The 21,025-nt window shown below is 50.2% G+C and overlaps 5 protein-coding genes across 5 annotated transcripts; 1 reads left to right on the top strand and 4 right to left on the bottom strand.

The window, feature by feature from the left end:
• Window positions 1-1,515: 1,515 nt before the first annotated feature.
• KRP23_4103 (uncharacterized protein) lies at window positions 1,516-4,294 on the bottom strand (the record flags this gene model as incomplete). Its single annotated transcript, XM_067889026.1, has 3 exons — window positions 1,516-1,599; window positions 2,555-2,704; window positions 3,659-4,294. 3 exons carry the CDS (start codon window positions 4,292-4,294, stop codon window positions 1,516-1,518), a joined length of 870 nt encoding a protein of 289 aa, XP_067748221.1.
• A 520-nt stretch (window positions 4,295-4,814) lies between these two features.
• On the bottom strand, window positions 4,815-5,354 carry KRP23_4102 (uncharacterized protein; the record flags this gene model as incomplete). The annotated part of the gene is made up of 1 exon (XM_067889025.1): window positions 4,815-5,354. The coding sequence occupies one exon, from the start codon at window positions 5,352-5,354 to the stop codon at window positions 4,815-4,817; it is 540 nt and encodes a 179-aa protein (XP_067748220.1).
• Window positions 5,355-6,987: 1,633 nt separating this feature from the next.
• Window positions 6,988-7,344, top strand: KRP23_4101 (uncharacterized protein; the record flags this gene model as incomplete). Its single annotated transcript, XM_067889024.1, has 2 exons — window positions 6,988-7,068; window positions 7,135-7,344. The coding sequence occupies 2 exons, from the start codon at window positions 6,988-6,990 to the stop codon at window positions 7,342-7,344; spliced, it is 291 nt and encodes a 96-aa protein (XP_067748219.1).
• Window positions 7,345-11,037: 3,693 nt separating this feature from the next.
• Window positions 11,038-11,526, bottom strand: KRP23_4100 (RxLR effector protein; the record flags this gene model as incomplete). Its single annotated transcript, XM_067895844.1, has 1 exon — window positions 11,038-11,526. The coding sequence occupies one exon, from the start codon at window positions 11,524-11,526 to the stop codon at window positions 11,038-11,040; it is 489 nt and encodes a 162-aa protein (XP_067748218.1).
• Window positions 11,527-15,651: 4,125 nt separating this feature from the next.
• KRP23_4099 (Cyclic nucleotide-gated cation channel) lies at window positions 15,652-20,337 on the bottom strand (the record flags this gene model as incomplete). The annotated part of the gene is made up of 2 exons (XM_067889023.1): window positions 15,652-17,800; window positions 18,839-20,337. The coding sequence occupies 2 exons, from the start codon at window positions 20,335-20,337 to the stop codon at window positions 15,652-15,654; spliced, it is 3,648 nt and encodes a 1,215-aa protein (XP_067748217.1).
• Window positions 20,338-21,025: the final 688 nt, after the last annotated feature.

The raw sequence follows: 21,025 nt of genomic DNA, 5'->3' as shown, positions 1-21,025 counted from the left end.
CGATGTGTCCAATAATAAATGTACAGCACAAACAAGTGAATCCTGTCCAAAGAGTGCCAACAGTGTCACGAGGAACACTTTCCCTTGACCCCACTAAAAGCAGTGTCGTGATTGCCCAATAGAAAGATTTCGCGTAAAGCATCGGAACAAAATGGTGATATTGATGCAGCAGATGGTCGTGCTCCATCCAGCAACGTTCAACATGGATGCACTCACGCTCCGAAATTAAAAAGAAGATGCAGCCGACGAAGTGTGCAACAAACACCAGAATGATCATCAATTTCGCGGGACTCAAATACGCTGACACATTGTGGGTCGCAAAGCGCTGTTGAATCTGAACAATCACATCATCGAGGGATTCCCAGAGATCAACACAACGAACCAGCCGGGGTAGTCGACATAACCCCGTAGTCAATGATTCGCTTCGAAAAGGTGCGTAAATGGGTAAGGACGCAACAAGGTCCCACTTGAATGTCGGACTGCGAAGGTAATGGAAGTTCATCCTTTTCCGATTACCACCTTCAGAGCTGCCAAAATAGTAAAGGCGAAGGTAAATATCGACAGCAAAGCATACATCACAGCACAGATCAGTGATCCAAACAACGATGTTTGTGCTGCTTGAGAAATGTAGATGACTGTGAAAGCTAATGCGAAATACTACGAACGCAGCATTGTACATGTTCCAAAACGAGATGATGGTCTTCCATGTGACTTTGAATCGAGTACGCCACGCCGAAGTGTCGAACATTGCTGACCTGTTTCTGCTGGTCGAAGTGATTGCACTTTCGCGTTGGTAAAAAAGTGTCGGCGTGTGCATCGAATGCGTCTGCAATTTCAGTTTGTCCAGATTGCCCACGATACGCCCAAGAAGCTCTTGATCTTGAGCCCAAAGTACTTCTGCCTCTTCTTTCATATTATTCACGTCGTCGGAAAACTTGCGCTGGATAACATCAAATTGCTCACGAGTCATAACGGATGCGTGGACGTGAGAAGCAGCCGAGAGTGTTGCAGGATATGACCGCCGCAGCAAGAATTCATTTACACCGTAGCAATCACCTCCGTGGAGCGCACGGATGGGCACTCGACGCGACCGAAAGAAGACGTTAATTTTGCTTCCATGCAAAAGCACGAAAAATTCACGGCAGACATCACCTTCCAAGCAAATTGTCTCGCCATTTTGGTAACTTCGGTGTCGAAACTTGCCGGTGACTTCTTTCAAAAACTCAATACTTGCCGAGTCAAAGAGTGCTACACTTTTTACGGCCTCCGAGTGTAATAGTGACGAAATTTCGTAGCAGAGCTGGCCTGGTAAGTGAGAAAGCAACTGAGATTCGTATGCCTTCTTACGACCTGTAAACTGTTTATGATAATAGTGTCGGATTTCCGCACTAAGTTTATCGGAAATGTTCATCCGCTCTAGGACGGTGTTGAGCGTAATTAGTTTCTCTATGTGGTGGTGATGTGTGGCCAGCATGTTGGAAATTGTACTGGACATAGCTCCAACAACACCAAAGTTTATAATGCCACCCACGAAAATCCACACGGCAGCAAAGTAACTCTCGGCAGTTCCATAAGCCACAATATCCCCATAGCCGACAGCTGTCAGGGTCACGACTGCCCAATACACGGAGCGTAAATACGCGAATGATGCTTGGTATGTTGAGTCGGCATTTTCACGAGGAAAAACCGTTCCGATGTGAGAATAACAGTCAAATTTCACCCATGAGCAATTCTGAAATTGCGTCGCATGCTGAAGACATTCGGGTCGAGTTAACTCGGATGCAACGGAACTGAGTTCGGCAGTCGGATGGAAATCTTGAGAAAACAGAGTCATCTCGAACCATAGACAACCTACGAAGTGCAGCATAAGTGTGACACCAAGCAGTAGTGAAGTGACAAGGCGTAGCTTGGAACTAGTTCCATAGAAATCACTTAGTTCTTGCAGCAGAGTTGGAATCCATCGTATGCGCATTAATCGAAGAAGCCGAAAAAGAGACGAATATCCTTGAATTGATCCAACAGGAAGCGAATCCAGGAGAAGACCAACAGGTAGCCACGCCAGCAAGTCAACATAAAATCCGTCCTTCTTGTAAGCCTCAAAGATCAAGCTCGGGTCGACGACGTTAAACATCACATTCAGGTCCAAGTATGCAAAATATCGTGAGCGGAGTACAAGATCTACTCCAAGCATCACTTCGATCAGTAATGTCAACATGTAGCGTGCCCCCATTTCAGGTTGGACTGTGAAGATTTGGTTACCATCACTTATGGAGATAAAGACCGCAAAATAAGGGACCTCGAAGGCAACAAAAATAATTGCTGCTAGGCGTGCTGAGTCCCAGTGAACGCGAAAGGAGGAACCAGGAAAGCACCAATACCCGCTACGTCGAAGGCCATGAGAGTGGATATCTTCTACCATTAGACTATGTGAACTTCCGCCCATCAAGCCTTTTCTGCTTTCGCTCTCGTGAGCACCTCGTATGCCTAGTAACTTCGTCATTTTATGAAGCTGCATCAAGTGTTTTTCTAGAGTCTCAGCCATTCGTAAGCGCACTTTAATTACACCCTCACGATAATATTCAGCAAGGGCGTCATCAAACTTGGTCTTCGCCAGAACGTAGACCTCGCAAAACGTTTTCGCAACAGCTTGCTGGTCGTACTGCTCTGGGAAAAGCAGGCAGCTGTCTGCAAAGAAGTCACCGGCCTGGCATTCATTTGGTTTAGAGCCGTCAAACGCCGATAAAATAACCTTGCCACGTATCACAAAAAATGTTTCAGCGTTGGTTTTTGGCTCGATTATGTGATCTCCAGGAGAATAAATTCGTCGGACAAGAGCAAGAGCCAGCATATTAGTAAATTCGACGCTCTCCTTCATGAGAAAGCACACTTGTTTGATTCGGCTAGCCTTCAGCGTTGATACCACCTTGGAGTGCAAATGTTTCGGCAGAAGCTCTAAGGCCTCCTCGCTATCCAGACTATGGTGGGTACTCCATGCATAATTAAAGTATGCCGTCACTTGATGCCGCACCGAGTGCGGGATATTCTGCAAGCGCATATACTCTCGCGCGTTATCCACGTGGGTAGAAAAGGCTGCATAGCGCGCGTTGCGAAATCGGAAAAGGAAAAGAAAGTTGGCCAGCATTGAAGAGCCAAATAGCGCACCCATCAGCGTCACAACTATCACGTACAGAGTTTCGGCGTTCGATACAGGCGTCACATCATCGTAGCCGAGCAACACAAGGGTTCGCGATGACCAATACATCGTTCGACCATATTTCCGCGCTATTGATGCCCCAAAAAGGCGGTCACGAACGACCCAGCTAGTTTCTACGTGCTCGTCACAGGCGCTGAGATTTACTCCACACTGAGCGTGTGCGATCATCATGTAGCCACAAGCAACCCAATGACACACTCCAGCGCATAACCCAATTGTACGCACAAGGCTATCCACACCAGTCGATGCTAGATGCTGCACCCATGCTCGGTCCGAATATATCTCAACAATGCGCGCAAGATATTGACGTAACCTATAGAGCCGACATAACTTGGTAACTCGCACCAGGTGTAGTGCATTGAAAGCCCCCAAAGCAAGTGGGATGATCTCCACCGGTGCAACTGCCACAATCTCCAAAACAAATTCCATGCTACGGGCAATCACATTCTTGCGCCGTGAGAGTAACTTCTCCACCACGCCTTCTTTCATGGACGAGAACGCATTGATTGTTGCAATTGTCCACCTTGTCTTTCCTCGCCGCTTGCGTAAAGAGGGTGTGCGGGCCAGCATATTGGTCGAGTTGGCTCTGACGGGCTCGTGGACGTTATTCTTGCGCTCGGACTTGATAGAGCTTGTCAGCTGGCCGAGCGCATGCTTCCAGGCACGGTAGAAGCTCACGAACTGGAACAGTCCGAAGACGTCAGCGATACCATCTGCGACAGCAAATACGGTAAGTTCTTCCGTCCACTGGTTGACCCCCTCAATGTCTGTCGTCGCGTAGGGGTCGTAGTAGAATGCGAGGCGGAAGGGCACAGTCAGGAAAATATACAACACCGCGAACAGATTCACGCCCGCCTTGAGAGTGTGCCTCGTTGTCCACGGCAGGAGACGATACGTTTCGATCACTGGCTGCAGCAATCGACTTCCAAGTCGTTGTAGTCGTCGCCCAGCTGTTGTCTTGATCGAGTTCCCAGGTATGACACCTACAGCCGGACCCCTATTTTTGCCGATAGTTGGGCCGTTCACCAGGAGTTCATCAGGTCCTTGCCGCTCGTTGCTCGGGAAAATCTTGTTCGCCATTTTAGGGACCTGAGCGAGGCTGCAACCACATGAAGTGCGCGTGGACACCGCGAACTTGTGTGTGCCTTGCACGAATGTCGACAGGAATTGGGAGCGGAGGCGTCCGTTATGTTGACAACTGCAGACGTCGAGAGACGCCGACAGCGCCTAAATATGGCAATGATGCAGGAAAGTCTGCCACGAGCAAGTCCGACACCATCCCTTTTATAGACTACGACGAACTGCCTCAGTGGCAAACTGCATGGAATTGACGAGTACATCGAGGTGCCAAAACAGTTTTGACGCGTCCACGAACAGAGAGGTCGTCATGGTGCGGACGTTGTCATGGACGACGAGGTTGATTCTCGTACACCTTCTGTCGACAAGCGGTGGCAGCGCAATATAGCCTTGACCATCAAAGTAGCTCCGTACGAAAGCCTGGGTGGCTATGAACTTGATCCACTTCGCTCGCCAAGCGGGGCGGTGGCTCTAGACCATAGTTTTTGGCGAGAGGACTTTGTGCTTGGGCGTCGAGTTCAGGTCAGGTGGATGATTCCGACACGCCAGTGACTGGATCAGCGTATTGGTACCACTCGGCGAGACTTTGGAGCTGCGGCGGTCGATCTCGCGGCAAGCACGGACCGAGCCTGTGTGGACTGTCCATCTTTACCCTAGCGTATCGAGCTCCTGCACGACGCGCTCGAAGTCCAGCAGCGCGAACAACCGCGTCTTGAGCCGGCAGGAAGTGCCGCACCGTCGCGTGGCTCTCGTCCGCTGTACTGCCCAGCGCCAGCTGCAGTCGCTGGTGTTCCGCCTCACGCTTAGTAGCCGTCCCGAACTCGACGTAATTCGGGACTGCTCGGCCACCACAATGGCTCTCGAAAAAAATCAACCACTGTTGTGAATTCCCGATCGGCGAGTCAATGAGGCAGCTGTTCATGTAGTACGATCGGATGAACTTAAATTCCCCGAGCACCTTTAGCCGAGACGAAGATTGGTACTCCGAGTTCGATGGGCTCGGCGGACAAGCGACAACCACCGCCGGCGCTGCGCCTCGCTCCAACACGTCTTTAGTCAGCATATACACTCTCTGGAAGTCGAAAGATCCGGGTTATCCAGGCAGTACGGGTGGAAGTACCGCAACATTTAGTGCACGAATGCATGCTGTGCCTATCAGCAGGAAGACATCACCACTCAGTTACCGCCCGCACTTCTCCCTCCAAACGATGCCCTCCTCGGCACGAAATTGATCATCATTGATGTATCGCACTTTAATGAAACTACTGGTGTGGCATACACAAATCTAACATTGGCTTCGTGTGGGTCACACGTATTAATTTTCCTGGAGAGCCCTTATTTACGATAAATCGGAGCTGGACCGAAAGTTAAAATTCTAAAAATTTAGAGCATTTAATGTTCTACCCATTAAGTTCGATCTGAAATTTGTTTTTAGAATATGAATATTATTGGCAGTGAATCCCAAAAAATGGGGCAATTATGGCCTGGGACGTAGGCAGTTTTTCCTCTTCGCTTCGTATCACTGCAATTGGGTTGCTGCTTCGATGAACGGCCCCAATGTGTCGGTCAAGCTTGCAGACCCGGTAGACGAGGGAAATCACTTGGTACTGTAGATTAACATGAAATGCGCGGTGAGGGTATTTTCCATCCTAGCCATACTCACTAAGCTGTGGAAAAGAAATACATAGCACAGTCTTCTTCCCATGGCAATGCTGCAATATCCTCGCGAGGCGGCGTCGATATAGATGAAAGATGCCGATATCAAAGTGATAGTATTTCACAACGCCCATGGAACTGTCGCAGCTCTCGGCTCAGGCCAGCTTCCCCCTCATTCATTTCACCTTTCGGCCTGAAGGGCTCGGGTGTCCTGCCAGGCCCCGACAAAGCTTTGTAGTCCTGAGATGAGTGACCGACAGATGATGGAGGAAATTCTGGAGATACTAGCTGCAGACAGCCCCAGCAGCAGCGAAGAACATAGTGTTTCCATGGCTAGATGCAGCCTTTTTGACAGCGACAGTTCCATCGCGATAGGACGCGACGATGGTCCCCCTGGAGGCACAGATCACGAAGGTGACTTGGTCGATGGTGGTATGCAGGAAGGAATGAACGCATTTTCGTACAATGAGGACGGGAAACCGCAGAAACAAGTAGAAGACTCAGCAATAGGCCACGCTCAGCACATGCAGAAGTCAATGTATGCAGCCCTTGTCCCTTACACAACTGAGTTGCATTGTAGACACTTCCTCCGGTTTCCGGCTAGAGGCGGCGTCAATATCCGAATGTGCACTGCGTTGGTTGGTAGGGCAAACATCCTAACTAGTGTTCTTCTCATCGTGTTTTGTTTAATTCTCCTTCAAGCTCCAGCATGACCTCAGCACGTACGATTTCACCGCCACAGCCTACCGAGCAGGTTGATCTATTGCCTTCATTGTTACCTGTAGTGTAAGTGTCGAAATGGTTTGAGTCGAAGCAGTTTGTTTACCAATATTGCTGTACGTCTTAGGTCTCCGAGAGTGCTGGGTATCGAGACAAAAGCCTCGCACATGACCACGACTGATTGTGTAGTGAATCAACTGGCAGCTTCAGTCCCAATTAACATCCCAGTCGTCTCACCACCAGCGCAGGCTCAGCCATCACCACACGAAAGACCGTCTCCGGCTTCGAATGTGTTGCCGTCTGGCCAACACGTGCACGTCATGAATTCCGCCGAGTTTCGTGAACTTCGCCGCAAATTACGGATGCAGGTAGCGTCGCGTCGCTTTCGCAAGCGCAGGAAAGTAAGTCGAGAACTGGTACCTCTTGTCAATGGCTGGCTCTGGGCTCACATTTACTTTTGCTTCCAGGACGAATCTCGACAGCGAAAGATGCAGATCCAGGCACTTCAAGCGGAGTTGGCTCACCTGCGAGACGTTGAAGGACAGATAAAACGCTACGAGCACCTCTCTGTTCAATCTCTGCAAGAGGAGCTCCACATCCACGAGCAAGAGGTCGCTAGTCTCTCGGACAAGGTACTCGAGGCAGCCAAGGAAGAACTACAATGGGTAGAGCGCTAGCGTTTTGTATTATCTGTGTCCGAGATAGCCGCACTACTAGGCCATGTCTGGAGTGAATACTAACTGGTTACGTATTTGTTGACATTGGCATAGATAAATACGATGAACAGACTTCGCAAGTGAGCTTTTGCTACTTCACACAGACTGGCTGAAATTTCCGTGAGTCTATGGCCATGATGCAGATTTTAGCGTTGTTGGCAAGGCTCGATAGAGAACTCTACGGCCAGCACTAGTGGCAGCCACGACTGTGAAAGCATGAACACCAATTTATCGTATGAGTCTGGAGACAAGGCGCATGGCTATTTGAGAGCGAGTTGATCCCGTCGACAACTGAAGATTTGAATTTCGAGGAAAAGATCCGGAGAAACACAGGAGGAGAAGGAAGTGCTAGGCGTCGCTCAGCAGAATCAATGTAAGCTGGGCGTGCTGCCCAATGTAGTCTACACATGCATTAATGAGCTGAATACGAGACAGAGAGCACTGCTGGGTCGAGAGTTCAGCCTCGCATCCCCTCACCGCGTTATTTTTCCCATTTACCAGCAACAATGCATGAGTGTATTTTATCGTTGACATAGCATCTCGTTGGGTAGTTACATGTATCTGCTCTCTTCGGGTTCTTGTGTTTGTGTGTGCTCCTACAAATTGTAGGTTACAATCGCCTTCTAATCTGCATTCTAAAGGGTCTTTGCTGGGCTGACGCTTTTAGTCGAACTCAGCTGCTTTACGGTCTACACTGAAAATGCAAAGCCACAAGGCAGATCTGATCTGTGCGACTTCACCGTACTGTGTCATCGTCTCCATTGGCTATCTCACAAGTTTCTACTCGCTTCAGTTCTTTTGAAGTGCTTTCGATGACCTCGCAATCCCCTTCCAGTGGCCGCTTCGACATCACAGTTGATGAACTGCTGGGTTTCACTTTCTGTGCCTGCTACATGTAACAGCGCAAATTTCGACACCGATCTGGACGATGAAAGTGCCAACGCCACAAACCTTGATGAGGGCTCCAGGAGAGGTATTGATGGCTTAAGGTTGTAGGCGGAGGCTCGGAGGACAAGCCAAGAGCAGAGTAGGAAGAGGATGTTCAACTTAACTAGTCCCGAGCTCAATGTATGCATCCCTGCGCTGATGGCTATCGAGTTTCAGCCTTTGAACGGGGTTCATGCTACGTCGCGACTTTGAGTGTTCGGAACGCCAGCAACCGCGTCTTGCGCTTCCGGTTGGCGCCTCCGCCACACGCGTCGCCCTTTCGCGTGTTGCTACGAGGTCGGGACCTGTGCGGACCGAGAACGCGACGGTCTCTTTGCCCCCAGGGCTCAGTGTCCATTGTCCACGATGCTCTGCCGCTCAAGGGGAAAACGGATCTGCTCTGAAAGTTCCGCTGATGGCACGACGCGCGTGTCGGTTGACGCTGGCACTCTGTGAACTTGGTTTGGCGGTGGTGGCACTGAGATCCGCGTGGCTTGTGGAGGCGACGAATTCAGAAGGAGATTTCTTGTCCAAGTGCTGGGGGCACGTAGTCAGACCAACGTAGCGATCACTCTGGCAAATTCAACAGCAGATATCACAATATCACCACAACGAGGGAGGCTTGGACCCCAAGAAACAGTCGCTGTGAGAGTGGAAGCGCATCGCCCGTGTTCGATATGCTGCTCAAAAAGCGTCGTGTCCTTCTAGAAAGTTTTGGCCTCCTTCAGGTTCCGTGCAATGGGTGAAACTCGCGCAGAGTTGGTCGTTCACGGCGGTGACGAATTCGCAGAGCTCGAGTAGAGGTACCCGTGCAGCACCCGACATTAACAAGCGAGACCTTCACGGTCGAGTGGGAGATCAACGCCGGTCGGTTCGGCCCCACAATCATGCCTACTGCGATTAAACGTTCATTGACCGTCACACCCTTGCCGATTCATTCGAGCTCGACTTCTTCTCTTAGTGCGTTTATACTGGAGATCCGTTGCGCTTTAAGTGATGAAGTACAGCGGAGGGTTGTGGCGATTTGATGTCTCTTTGGATGCAGGTGACCCACCTGTGGTCGACATGCTTTCAAGCATCAACCAGACTTCGTCCGTGAGTTTTTAACTTCGCAGACAGGCTGCAGCTTTTCTCGCTGAGGTTTTAGCAGAACGTCTAGTGCTTTCTCAGTGTATCCCGCTGAAGGAGTGCTGTCCCCGTACAGTATGGAGGATGGCGCCGTCTTCGTTGTGTCTTTCACTCCTGCGGGGTACGGCAAAATGCAGTCTGGATATCTCGTGGCCTACACAGAGGAAATGCAGTGAACGTTTAACGTGAAGGGGGTCCACCCGGACGCAACTCCAGGTAGTCGGCCCAGCTAGCAGTTTGAGCCTCTGCTCAATTGCCTCGCGCGCGCGACTAGACATCACTAACAGCAGTACTGGTTCCGATGATAGTGAGCAGCGAGTAGAGCGTGCTATCATCCGGTGGACCAGAAGACTGTAGAGTTGGAAGCGAGCAGTAAATAATTTTGACAGTGACAAGTGTGTCGACAGAGACTTGATCAGTTCTCGTTTTCCTGCCTTCAGGAGTGATTAGACCTGTAAATTCTGTCTGTTGCAACAATAATTATTTCTTCGGCAAGCAAATGCAATTCGCTCCCTATTCTTCAGATGAGATTTAGCGGAATGCAAAAATTTGTTAGCCGCCGATATGAAGTGGCGTCGATAGCTTGATGGAGATGCAGAACCCAAACAGGCGATTTCTAAAGCTAAGTAAGGAGAGAGGACGACGGATGCACGATCGACAAGGGATCTATGAGCATACTTTGGGGCACGCGTTGCCAGCTTGGTATATTCTTTCAACTAGCTCGAAAAGAGACCCAGAGTAGCAGTAGTTTTAAAATGCCGAAATGCATCGTAGTAACGCGCACCTCTCCTCACCCGCTGATTGCCTTTACCTTGCAGGTTCTCATACCACCAACATTATCGCTGTCGTCAATAGTGCGCAGAGCACTTGCAGTTCTGGTTGCATCAATGGGTCCTTTGTCGCTGAATCACAGAATTGAGATGCCGGGGTTTGCTGCAGTACGTTTAATAAGTCCTCTAAGACTTTAAATGTCCTGGTTCAATCCACAAGAGTACCATTCCGTGCAGGATTAGAAACTTGAGTACGAATGTATGTTGTCGTTTTACTTCGAATTACACTCTACTCAATTCTCCCAGCACGAGTGAAATAGAGAACAGTTTACCCAACGCCTCCTTCAGGTCATCCCAACGCGTAGTAACAGCTACCTGCTACAATAAGCATAATACTCGTGTATGCTACATGTGTTGCCACATGTAGTTTTCGCGTACCATGACACTTACAGCTCGTCAACTTGTTCGCGTCGTTACCAATTCGAAGCCACGAAAGCAGCATGCAAATACAAAGTACTGGAGGATTTGATGCAGTGAAAGCTAGGTTTCTCTGGAGTTAGGCATGCTTGGAAATTCCACAGCTCACGTAAGTGGCGCGTTCGAATGTTTGACCATGCTAAGCAATTGATGCCATGCAGGGTTTAGTCAGTATTTATCGAGAGAGCTTCGAGAGAAACCAGAGAAGAACTGTCGATGTGTTCGCTAGATTTACACTAGCAAACGGTTTACAGCCCCTGCTTACAGTAATATATTGTGGAGTACTAAAAAAAAATAATACAGGCAAAACTCAATTGAGAAAGCAATTGAGGTTGCTAGTCTCGAGCTAGACCTACCTAAGATAGGTTGCGGCATAGTACTTCGAATACGCCGCAGTCAGCATCCCCGTCAAATCATCAGACAGGCCTTCGGCATTTGCTATCATAAGTTGAAACTTTTCAGGCCCCATCGCTTCGTCGTAGTCAGTGAAATGACGCGTGAGCATGGGTTTGACCCAGGTGTAGAGATATTTTATAGTGGCGGAATCTTGAACTTCACGAAGAATCTTCTGCATCTCGCCCATGTTGTTCGTCGTATGCGCCACAGCAAACTTCGCCATAACCGTCTTACTCGCGAGCCAGCCTCTCTCTTCTTCTTCTTCGTCGACACCCGTGTCGTCGTCTTCAACCTTGTGCTTCCTTAGGAATCGGTGGCCGCCTCCGATGTTCTCAGCATTCGCCGTGCTCAACTTGGAAAGTGTGGCCCCGCTAGCTGCCGACGTAGCATCGAGCGTCCCGACGAGAGCGGCCGCCGCTACAAACAGAACGTAGCTCAGACGCATGGATTTCTTGGGTTGATGTCGTGGAAAAGGAGAAGATGGACGATCGTGCCTTGGGCTGCAAATTGCGAATTGAGGGTACAGACCTGACAAATGGGGGATACGCACTTCTTTTGGTGGTTATCGTGTGCTGGGAAGTTGACAATATGTACAGTGTACCGTTACACAGGCAGGACAAGCGTGGTCAGCCTGACATAGGCCGAGAGCACAGAAAAAACCCTCTCTTTTAACGCGTCCGCGTAGGTGAATCAAGTGGTCATTAAATATGAATTGAGTCAGAATTCCTCGTCTGAGCTACTTTCGTATTCGTCGTCGGTCGTCACTGACCTTCCAGCGGCACCAAGTTCGCTTAGCTGGTCAAGTAAATCAGTGATAGTCTCCACGGCACCTGACTCTTCCTCAGTCTCACCACTGCGAGGTCTCCCCATGGCGCTTTTGGAAATGCTTCCTAGTGGTCCACCAAAAGGCAGCAAGGACAACCTATAGAAGGCGTTGTGAACAAAACCATAATGCCAACAGACGAACTTATTGACAAAAGACGTGGTTGCGTGTCCAGCCATAGATCATGTGCTGAATTGGCTACTGTATTGGCTATTGGTGTAAGCTTACTCGGTGGCAGCGAGTAGCTGCAAGTAGTAAGTTACAGTGAAGTACGACAGCTTGCTCGTTACTAGTGAGCTGAAAAGACGCAAAGGCGTTCGAGACTGCGGGCATTTTCTGCAGTGGTGTCCGCTTGCAGTCGTCGGAGCATGCTAACTATTCGGGTGGCGGTCATCAAACCTAGTGGAGGCTTTGGAACGCAATTGGTTACGGGTATTCATATTGTTCACCTACTTCGAGAAATGCAATGTATATTTGTAGGCTTCGGGCACGAAGAATAAGAGCGTTCATTGTATACAGGCGTGCCTAGAATGCTGTTGAATGCGAGAGTCGACACCCAGCGACCTCGAACTGATTTGAAGTCTCGTGTGGGGGCATACGTACGGCTGCACGTGCTGCTTCGCGACGATAGAGAACACCTCCATAAGAAGGCTGCACACATAGCGAATTTGTGTGTCAGAAAACGTGGTGGGCATGCTTTCTGCATTTACATGTTAATTTGAAATCACCACGGATGCTGACATTTGCATGAACGTCTCCACCCCTACTTCTGACACAAATATACTATAATAGTAGTCAGTTGGAACATAACCCCCCGATCACCACGGATTCTCCCGTCTGGGATTTAAGGATGGGGACGTAAAACCTGTTGACGTAAAAGAGATTCCCGTCGCACATCACTTACTAAGTGCTCTTGATGCACAACAGTCGGATGAGTGTGGTGCCAGACGGAAAGGCCAGCAAGACCAACACAGCTATGGTGGTCACCACCTCGCACGCCTTGCAGGCGTTAATCGGTAGATGTATTGAAATGCCGTTAGTTGCAATCGCTCAAGACGTACCTACATTAAAGTAACCAGATGCTGTTAGCCCCACTAGCCCGCGTATATGAGTGCTGGCCAATACGGTTGTACTACATGCAAAGAAGTTAGCTCACTTCGCTTGCCGTCCACCTTCGAGACGCCGACAATTTCGGCTTCGACAGATGCTTCTGCTGCACGTTTGTAGCCTCAAATTCAGACTATGAACTGTGGTAGTCCTGGTTGACGGTAACTTACGTCAAATGCACGTCAAATATCTTTCACGATTTGCTATGGACGGAAATTTTACCCGTGCCTACAAGTAAACGTCCCAGTGGGATTACATATGTAAGTCTCGTATTCGGCACGAGGGTGGATGTCATGCATAGTTGTTATTTAGTTGGTTAAGTACTTAAGTAGCGTTTCCCGCAGTTAACTGCAGATAAATATAAAAGTATTTTACAGCTCTAGTCATGTATTACTGGATGGAGACCGCAGTGGGCGGCGCAGTAACTAATACATACTCTCGTATGAAGAATTACATGCATAATACCTTATGTGAGAGGATAAGCACTCGGCCCACTCATTTTTCATGAAAGCCTACTGTAAGTGTATATGTAAGCTTAGTGGCCATTTGGCGGGTCTCACTCTGCGTATTCACTGATTTTCGACGCTCGCCGATTTGGCGGGGATGTTTGATTAGCGAGCGAACAAGGCGAGCGCTGCAACGAGTTATTTCCCCGTCACTCAGATACCGCGCCTGGTCAAATCAAGGACTTAGAGGCTGAGTTGGGGCAGGCCACGCAGTGCGAACTCGTTGATTTTGATAGTGTCTATATGTACACTTCGCTTTTTGCGGCCTCCGGCACAAGTGGTTTCAAGAATACCTCCAGCGCCTCTTCGGAAGATCTCGCTTCTCGGACGAAGTCCCCCCAACGTGGGGCCGGGAATGGGAGATGGGGTGTTCCTGTACGCCGGGCACGGACGCAGCGCCGTGCCTGGTGTCTGCCACCAAGACTGATATCAACATCGCCGCAGCATGTGGGACCTGGTGACCTCCACGTGTGTCCAAGACCCACACCAAGACGCAACGGACCTGGCGGCCCCGTAGTGCCCAAGAAGAAAAATTAAATCGCCAAGGCGCACCGAGGACCTGGTAACCCTCGGAGCGCTCCAGACAAGCACGTACCACGGCGCGTTGACATGGTGAACCATCGCGCTTACGCAACCCAAACATGTCAGCCTTTGGCTGCGCGCAACGCAAGCCACGCTAGCGCTCGGACTCGCGGACAATCAAGTCGAGTCGCACCGGCAACAACCCATGACACACTCGTTGATGGTGGTGGCGTCAACAGGAAAGCTTTCGCAGCCCATGCTCGTGCAACAGACTATCAGGTTGCCAGCAATGCGCTTCATGTTGCAAATCTGCAACCCACGCGAACCCAGCGTTCAAGCCAACGGCGAGCATCGCCACGACCATAATCAAGAGGTTGAAGAAGACAACCAAGACTTAGTGTATGTATTGAAAGGTGTCGTTCCTAGAGCGGAGCCCTAGGAAAGCAAGAAACAACAGGGCACGAAAACAAAACAAAAAATATAACCATTCTGCATTTTGCCCTCAACACCCCGCCTCAACTACAGCAACTACAACCTCCAGAACCGTCATCCACAAGCAAGTTCCGACACCTCACAAACAAGACCCTCCGTCGATTTCGGCAAAGTCGACAAAACACCAAAGCACGGAGGGCCCGGTGACCCCCCACGTGTTCAAGATCTCACACACCAAGACGCCTCGGGCCTGGTGAGCCCCTCGCGTTCTCGTTCAAGCACCAAGCACAGAGGAGATGGGACCCCTCTATGCTCACGATTTCCCCTCCCCAGAGTGCAACACAGCAGTCCATATACGAACCTCTTGACATGACGGCCCGCTTATCGACAGCAGAAGGACCTCAGCAAGGCCCACATATAGCGGAAACGGAGCCAAACGGAGTTAAGAGCTGGTTACTCTACACGTGAAGACCCGATACCGACGGTGGGACCGCAGCTGTGCCCGAGAGGGTTAACCCTTCCTAGCGGATACGGATGCTTACCGTGCAAGAGCAAGAAATACTCGCCTTGGCGTGAAGACCCATATCGACCGAACAAGACCTCAGAGAGGATCCGCTGTAACGGATATGGAACACCCACCACATGCAAGATCGAAGGAAAGACCGAAGTGAAAAAATCTTCGAGGAAGACAGGCAGATCTTTTAGAACTGCCTAAAGGCGTCTATAGAAATCAAACTTTAACATCAAATAGACGGCCGACTAACACCAAAATAGTGTCTATATGTACAGAGCAATTCGAAGCCTCGGGGCGTACCCAACAACACCTTCGAATTGCTCTTGGCTGCGGATGCTTATGAGAACAATGTTGAATAGGTGGTGTAAACTATGGCTGGTAGTGCAGAGCTTTAGAGTAGACTTGAGAACTGCACGGACAGACCTTCCCATGTCTGGACTGAGCAGCAGCTCTCACTTTTGCTTTTAATCCATACACCACGACAAGAAACCCTCGGGAGCAAGGTCAGCTCCCTTCGCTACATGTAGTGTTTTACACTTTTCCTACACTTTGTGAAACATCACTTGAGAACAAAAGCCAACGTCCAAGTAGAAGATGCGTCAATTCCCGCGATCAACTGTCCTCGCAGCCCAGAGCATTGCCTCTAGTGTATCCTCTCAACTCGAGCTATTCGTCGTACTCTCCCCCGGCATGCTCCCTGCTCAATCTTTTCCGTGACCCAGCTCGAACTTTGAGAATCAAGCTCTTGGCTTCCTCCGGGTGCATCGTTTGCAGTTGCGCCATCATCTCCATCGTGGACTTGTACACGTACGTGTGCGGCACCTCGTTTTCGATGTTGTGGGCCGTCACCGCATCCATCTTTTGCACGCTCTCGCGGCGAGCGAGGATGGGGGCCATCCCGATGACGGTGGTGGCGGTATTTTGTCGTTTGCCGGCGTAATTTTCGGCCCGCAGTGCCGATCGGTTGGTGTCTGCAGACGTCGTCCATGACTGCTTGTTGCGTCTTCGGTAGCCCGGGAAATCGAGCAAAAGTCGCTCGTACGGCTCGTGGTCGAGGCGATACAGCTCGGCCACAGTGAGAGACGTGCACGTCTCGAGTCGTGAAATTCCGTACAGCAGAGCGAACTCGCCGAAAAATTCACCTCGTTCACGCATGGATTCGCCCGAATCCATCCTCACAAGAATACGACCCTGCGCGACAAAGTACATGCTGCGGTCCATGTCGCCTTTGGACACGACTTCTTCCCCTTCTGAGCACACGACGTACTCGAGACATACGAGAAGTCCTCGCAAAAAGGTCTCGTCGAGAACCCGGAACACCCGAACTTGAGAGGCGAAGTCGTGCAGAGTTGCCGAGATCACGTCCCCGTACAGTGCTCGGGAAACGTTTGCCACGGCAGCAAACTCGGGTTTTCCTTGGTGCCGCCTCCAGATTCGTGCGTAGTAGGCCTTCACCTGGCGTTTGAGGCCCTTTGGTACGTCGTTCTGGTCCAGGAAATGCTGTAGCTCCGCCAGGTTCTGCTCGAAAGCAGCTTCTTGTCGCGCTTTGGAATCGATCCATTCGCCCTGGGCACCGATAAGAGCACCGTAGATGTAGATGGCCCAGAACGTGATGCCGATCTCTACTACCAGCTCGAGCGGGTTCATGGAGATTATGTCACCGTAGAAGAGCGTCGAGATGCACTCCATCGCGAAGAGCAGAGAACGCAAATAAGCGCGGGCGAGAGAGATACCATCGAATGTAAACCCGGAGGATACTATCTCTTGGAGCGCACGATGAGATTCGCCCAAGTCGGTACTAGTAGTCTCGGTGGAGGAGAACACCAACATGCCAGGTGTCGACAACCAAGAAACTCCGTAGTACCACAGTGCTATCTCACTGGTAAGGAACCAGATGCAGGCCAGAAGATGGCCCAACGAGAGATACGTGGTTAGCTCCCGAAGGAAATAAAGCAACGCCTCGCTTACAGGTAACTTGAGATCTTGGATTGCAAACTGGAACAATTCCTCTGATAGAGGCTGGATTCGTCGAACAAGCAGCATGCGATTGAGCCGCAGAACCCAACGGGTGATCCACCACGTCGCATTTGCGGCCTCAGAGCGCAGATGGAGATGACTGCTAGGCAAACGTATATCCACAGCAAGCAGGAGTAACTCCAACGGTAGCAGCGCTATGATTTCACTACGCAACTCCGAGTTGTAGACAAGCGAATGCCATAGACTAGCGCCCGATTTGATCGTCGTTGTCAGGGCAAGACCTTTGGTCGTGGGCGCGGCGTGGAAAACCTTGTAGATGATATCTACCACGCACAGTACATCAAAGAAAAATTCTAGCCCTGACCAGCCTCTCAGCACGTGATCGGATAGCATGGTTACTTCATGCGAGAAGCACACTTTGAACGGTGTAACAAGCACGTAGTATATCGTTGCAAGAAGGATGGTCAGGTCCCACGCTTTCCCCAAGTGTTGAACACGTTTGATAAACAGCTTCGACTGGAAATCACTGATAGCAGCTCGAAGAATCTGCTGGTTGGGAATCAGGAGGGGTTCTGTGTCTACAACCTCCGAGCGTGTGTTTCCAGGGCGGTGAGTCTGGGCAAGTTTAATGTCCTCACGTAGCGGGGATATTTGGTTTATCCTCTGCTTTGGATGCGAACGGAGAACTGGCGGTCCCTTCCAATCTTTCTTCCAGCGGCGATAGCGATGGTACCAGTGCAGCTGCGACGCATATTGAGGACGTTGGCATCGCTGTAAAATCTCAAAGTCGATGCCGGCCCCTCCCTTGCGATCGTCGTTAGTCAGCTTGTAGTACCCTCTGAAGTGTTGCTTGTCCGAGAAAAAATCATCGCCAAAGAATGGGAGTGAGCGACTTCGAACTAAGTTGTGTTGTCTACAGGTAGACTTGGCCGACTTCACTTTATGTTGCTCCTGCGCTTGAGAAAGAACAGCCGGGAAACTTCGTCTACGCACTGGCGTAATTTTTGCACTAGGCCGTGGTGTTGGCGAAGCTTCTGCTATAGCAAACGCTGCCTCGTGTGCAATGGTTTTGCGTCTGCTGACGGACGATACCATTTGCATAATAGCAGCGCTCCATTTCCGACGGGCACGTTCGTCAAAACGGAATGGCCGCAACTGTTTGTGATTTTTCGCCTTCATCGGAATATGTATCTGTGGGGCTGCCTCCGTACGACCAACCTCCGAAGGGATCAAATCACTGAGAAGCCTGCTGACAACGTGCTGCAAGGCTGCGAGGAGCTTGAAACGTGCCCAACTTTCAGTCTCCAATTCCCGGATATTGTCAGCTCCGAGGCTGGCACCCAGATATTCGTTTACCGGGTTCAGGTCCAGGATGAATTGGCGCTGGCGCAAGTCGTCCGTTTTGTTAGATCCCCCTGCAGACACACTCACACTGCTTGCTCCGAAACAACAGAACGGATGGGCTCTGGATCTGGAGTGGTAAATGCTGTACGGAACTGGATGTCCTGAATGGTGTCGAGAGGACTCTTTTTCGGACGAGGGCTGAGCACACGCAGCGGTCTTAGAGAGCAGGTACTCGGCCTTTTTCTCGAGGAGCTGTAAGGTCGGAGATACGAACATCCGGCAAATGTCCACTTTGGACAATTTGCGTGGTGGGGTGGGGGCCCAGAGTAAGATATGCCCTTGGCTGCTTTCGATGCGATCCGATGGGATCGCTGGATCGCGTTCCTTTGGAGGATTTCTTGATGATTTTCTGATCAGTGACTTTGCGATCGACTTAATACTTGGCCTCTTAACCGTTGTCATGGTGTTTGTGGCTCTGCTAGCAGTGCGAAGACAGCCTTGCTGGTAACGTTGCAATCGAGAGTTTACCCACCCGAGAATTGCATGATGCGCATGCTTCTGAATGTTGCTGTCTGACGAGTCATCATCCGGTATCCAGAGCTCTTGCCAATCTTTCTTTGTGATGTGGAGTACCTCGCATGATGTTGTGGCTCGCACCGTGGCAAGACGTCTCTGGTTTGGCAGGAAGAAGGCAATCTCTCCGAAAAACGCTCCTTCCGCGAGAACAGCTACGCTTGCAACAGACTTTGTCCAGTACACTGCGGCCATTCCTTTGCGGAGAGAGCATAATTGACTGCCGAAAGTCCCTTCAACGAGAATGTTGTCGCCCGGGATGAACAATTCAGGTTGCAGTCGTAGTGCGAGATTGTTCACTTGCGTTGGCGTGAGAAAGCTCCTTATCGGTAGTTTTTCGATAGAACGGCCGTAAATTTCAAGGACGAACTTCAGCCGAAGGTTAGCCGACAAATCGCGCACCAAATGGCACACGCTGACGCCTTTCGTCTCTTCAAATTCCACGCGGAAGAAATACGTGACGCGCTCACGAAGCGTGGACGATAACTCGTGCTCCTTTGCAAAGTTCTCGAAGCTAGCAATGCGGTTCTTGTACTGCTTGGTTTCTTTGCCCAACGCGAGAATGAGCTCTGAGATTTCGCCCACGATGTGACCGATGACAAATGTGCAGCACAAACACGTGAAGCCCGTCCAGAGCGTGCCTGCCATTCCCCGAGGCACAATTTCTCGCGAGCCCACAAGCAACAACGTAGTAATCGCCCAGTAAAATGTCTTGGCGTAGAGGATCGGAACCGATTCGTGGTATTCATGCAGCAGCGGATCGTGCACCATCCAGCACCGTTCCAGATACAAGCACTCCCGCTCTGAAATCAAAAAGAAGATGCATCCTACGTAGTGTGCTACGAGAACAAGAACAATCATCAGCTTCAGAGGGCTCAAGTAGGCTGATACGTTGTGAGAAGCGAAATGCTGCTGAATGTGCACGATAACGTCGTCTAGGTAAGTCCATAAGTCGACACAACGAGCCAACCGCGGTAGCCGGCACAACCCGGTGATCATCGACCCACTGGCAAATGGCGTGTAGATCGGCAACGACGCAAACAGATCCCACTTGAACGCTGAGCTGCGTAGATATTGTTTGTCTATCTCTTTTCTCTCCAAAAGGTTCTGGATACCAACTTCCGAGTTGCCGAAATAGTAGAGTCGCAAGTAGATGTCCATTGCGAAACTTGCATCGCAACTGAGATCAGCCACCCACACCGCAGTGCTGATGCTGCTGGAAAAATGAAGATGCGAGTGGAAACAGATGCGAAAAATGACGAAAGCAGCATTGTACGTGTTCCAACACGTGACGAAAGCATTCCAAGCTGTTGTAAACGAGTCGGACATGGTGTATAGATTCTGGCCTTCCTCTTCGTCTCTGGCGAACGAGTTATCCCGCTGGTAGAAGAGGCTTGGCGTATGAAGCAAATGAGGCTGCAACTTGATCTTGGACAAGTTGGTCATCACTCGCTTCATGAAGGCTCTCTCTTCCACCCAGAGTGTCTGTGCCTCTTCTTTTATATCGCGAAGATCATCTGCAAATTTGCGTTGAATACCGTCAAATTGTTCGTGAGACATAACAGAAGCGTGAACGTGGGAGGCAGCAATTAGAGTTGCTGGATGAGACCGGTTTAGCAAGAATTCGTTCACACCGTAGCAATCGTCACCGTGAAGAGCACGAATTGGTACTTGCCTTGATCGGTAGAACACGTTGATTTTGCTACATTTCAGAAACACAAAGAACTCGCGACAGACGTCCCCTTCCAGACAAATGGTTTCACCGTTTTGAAAGCTCCGATTCCGAAACTTACCCGTAACTTCGCGCAAAAATTCAATGCTTGCAGAATCAAAAAGCGCCACACTCTTGACAGCTTTCGAGTGTAATAAGGATGAGATTTCGTAGCACAATTGATCCGGTAAATGTGAAAGCAGTTGCGATTCGTAAGCCTGCTTGTGCCCCACAAATTGTTGATGGTAAAACCGGCGAATTTCACCACTCAGCCGCTTCGAGGTATTCACTCGCTCCATGATACTATTCACTGTGTTGAGTTTCTCCATGTGATGGTGGTGCGTCGCCATCATGTTGGAAATAGTACTTGACATGGCTCCCATCACGCCAAAGTTGATAATCCCACCTAGGAAAACCCAAAATGCAGCGAAATAG

This window comes from Phytophthora ramorum (genome assembly GCF_020800215.1).
Source record: "Phytophthora ramorum isolate Pr-102 chromosome Unknown Phyram_PR-102_s0003, whole genome shotgun sequence".
Classification (NCBI taxonomy): Eukaryota; Oomycota; class Peronosporomycetes; order Peronosporales; family Peronosporaceae; genus Phytophthora; species Phytophthora ramorum.
Note: the sequence above shows the minus strand (reverse complement) of the source record. Positions and strands in the feature narration are given on the sequence as shown.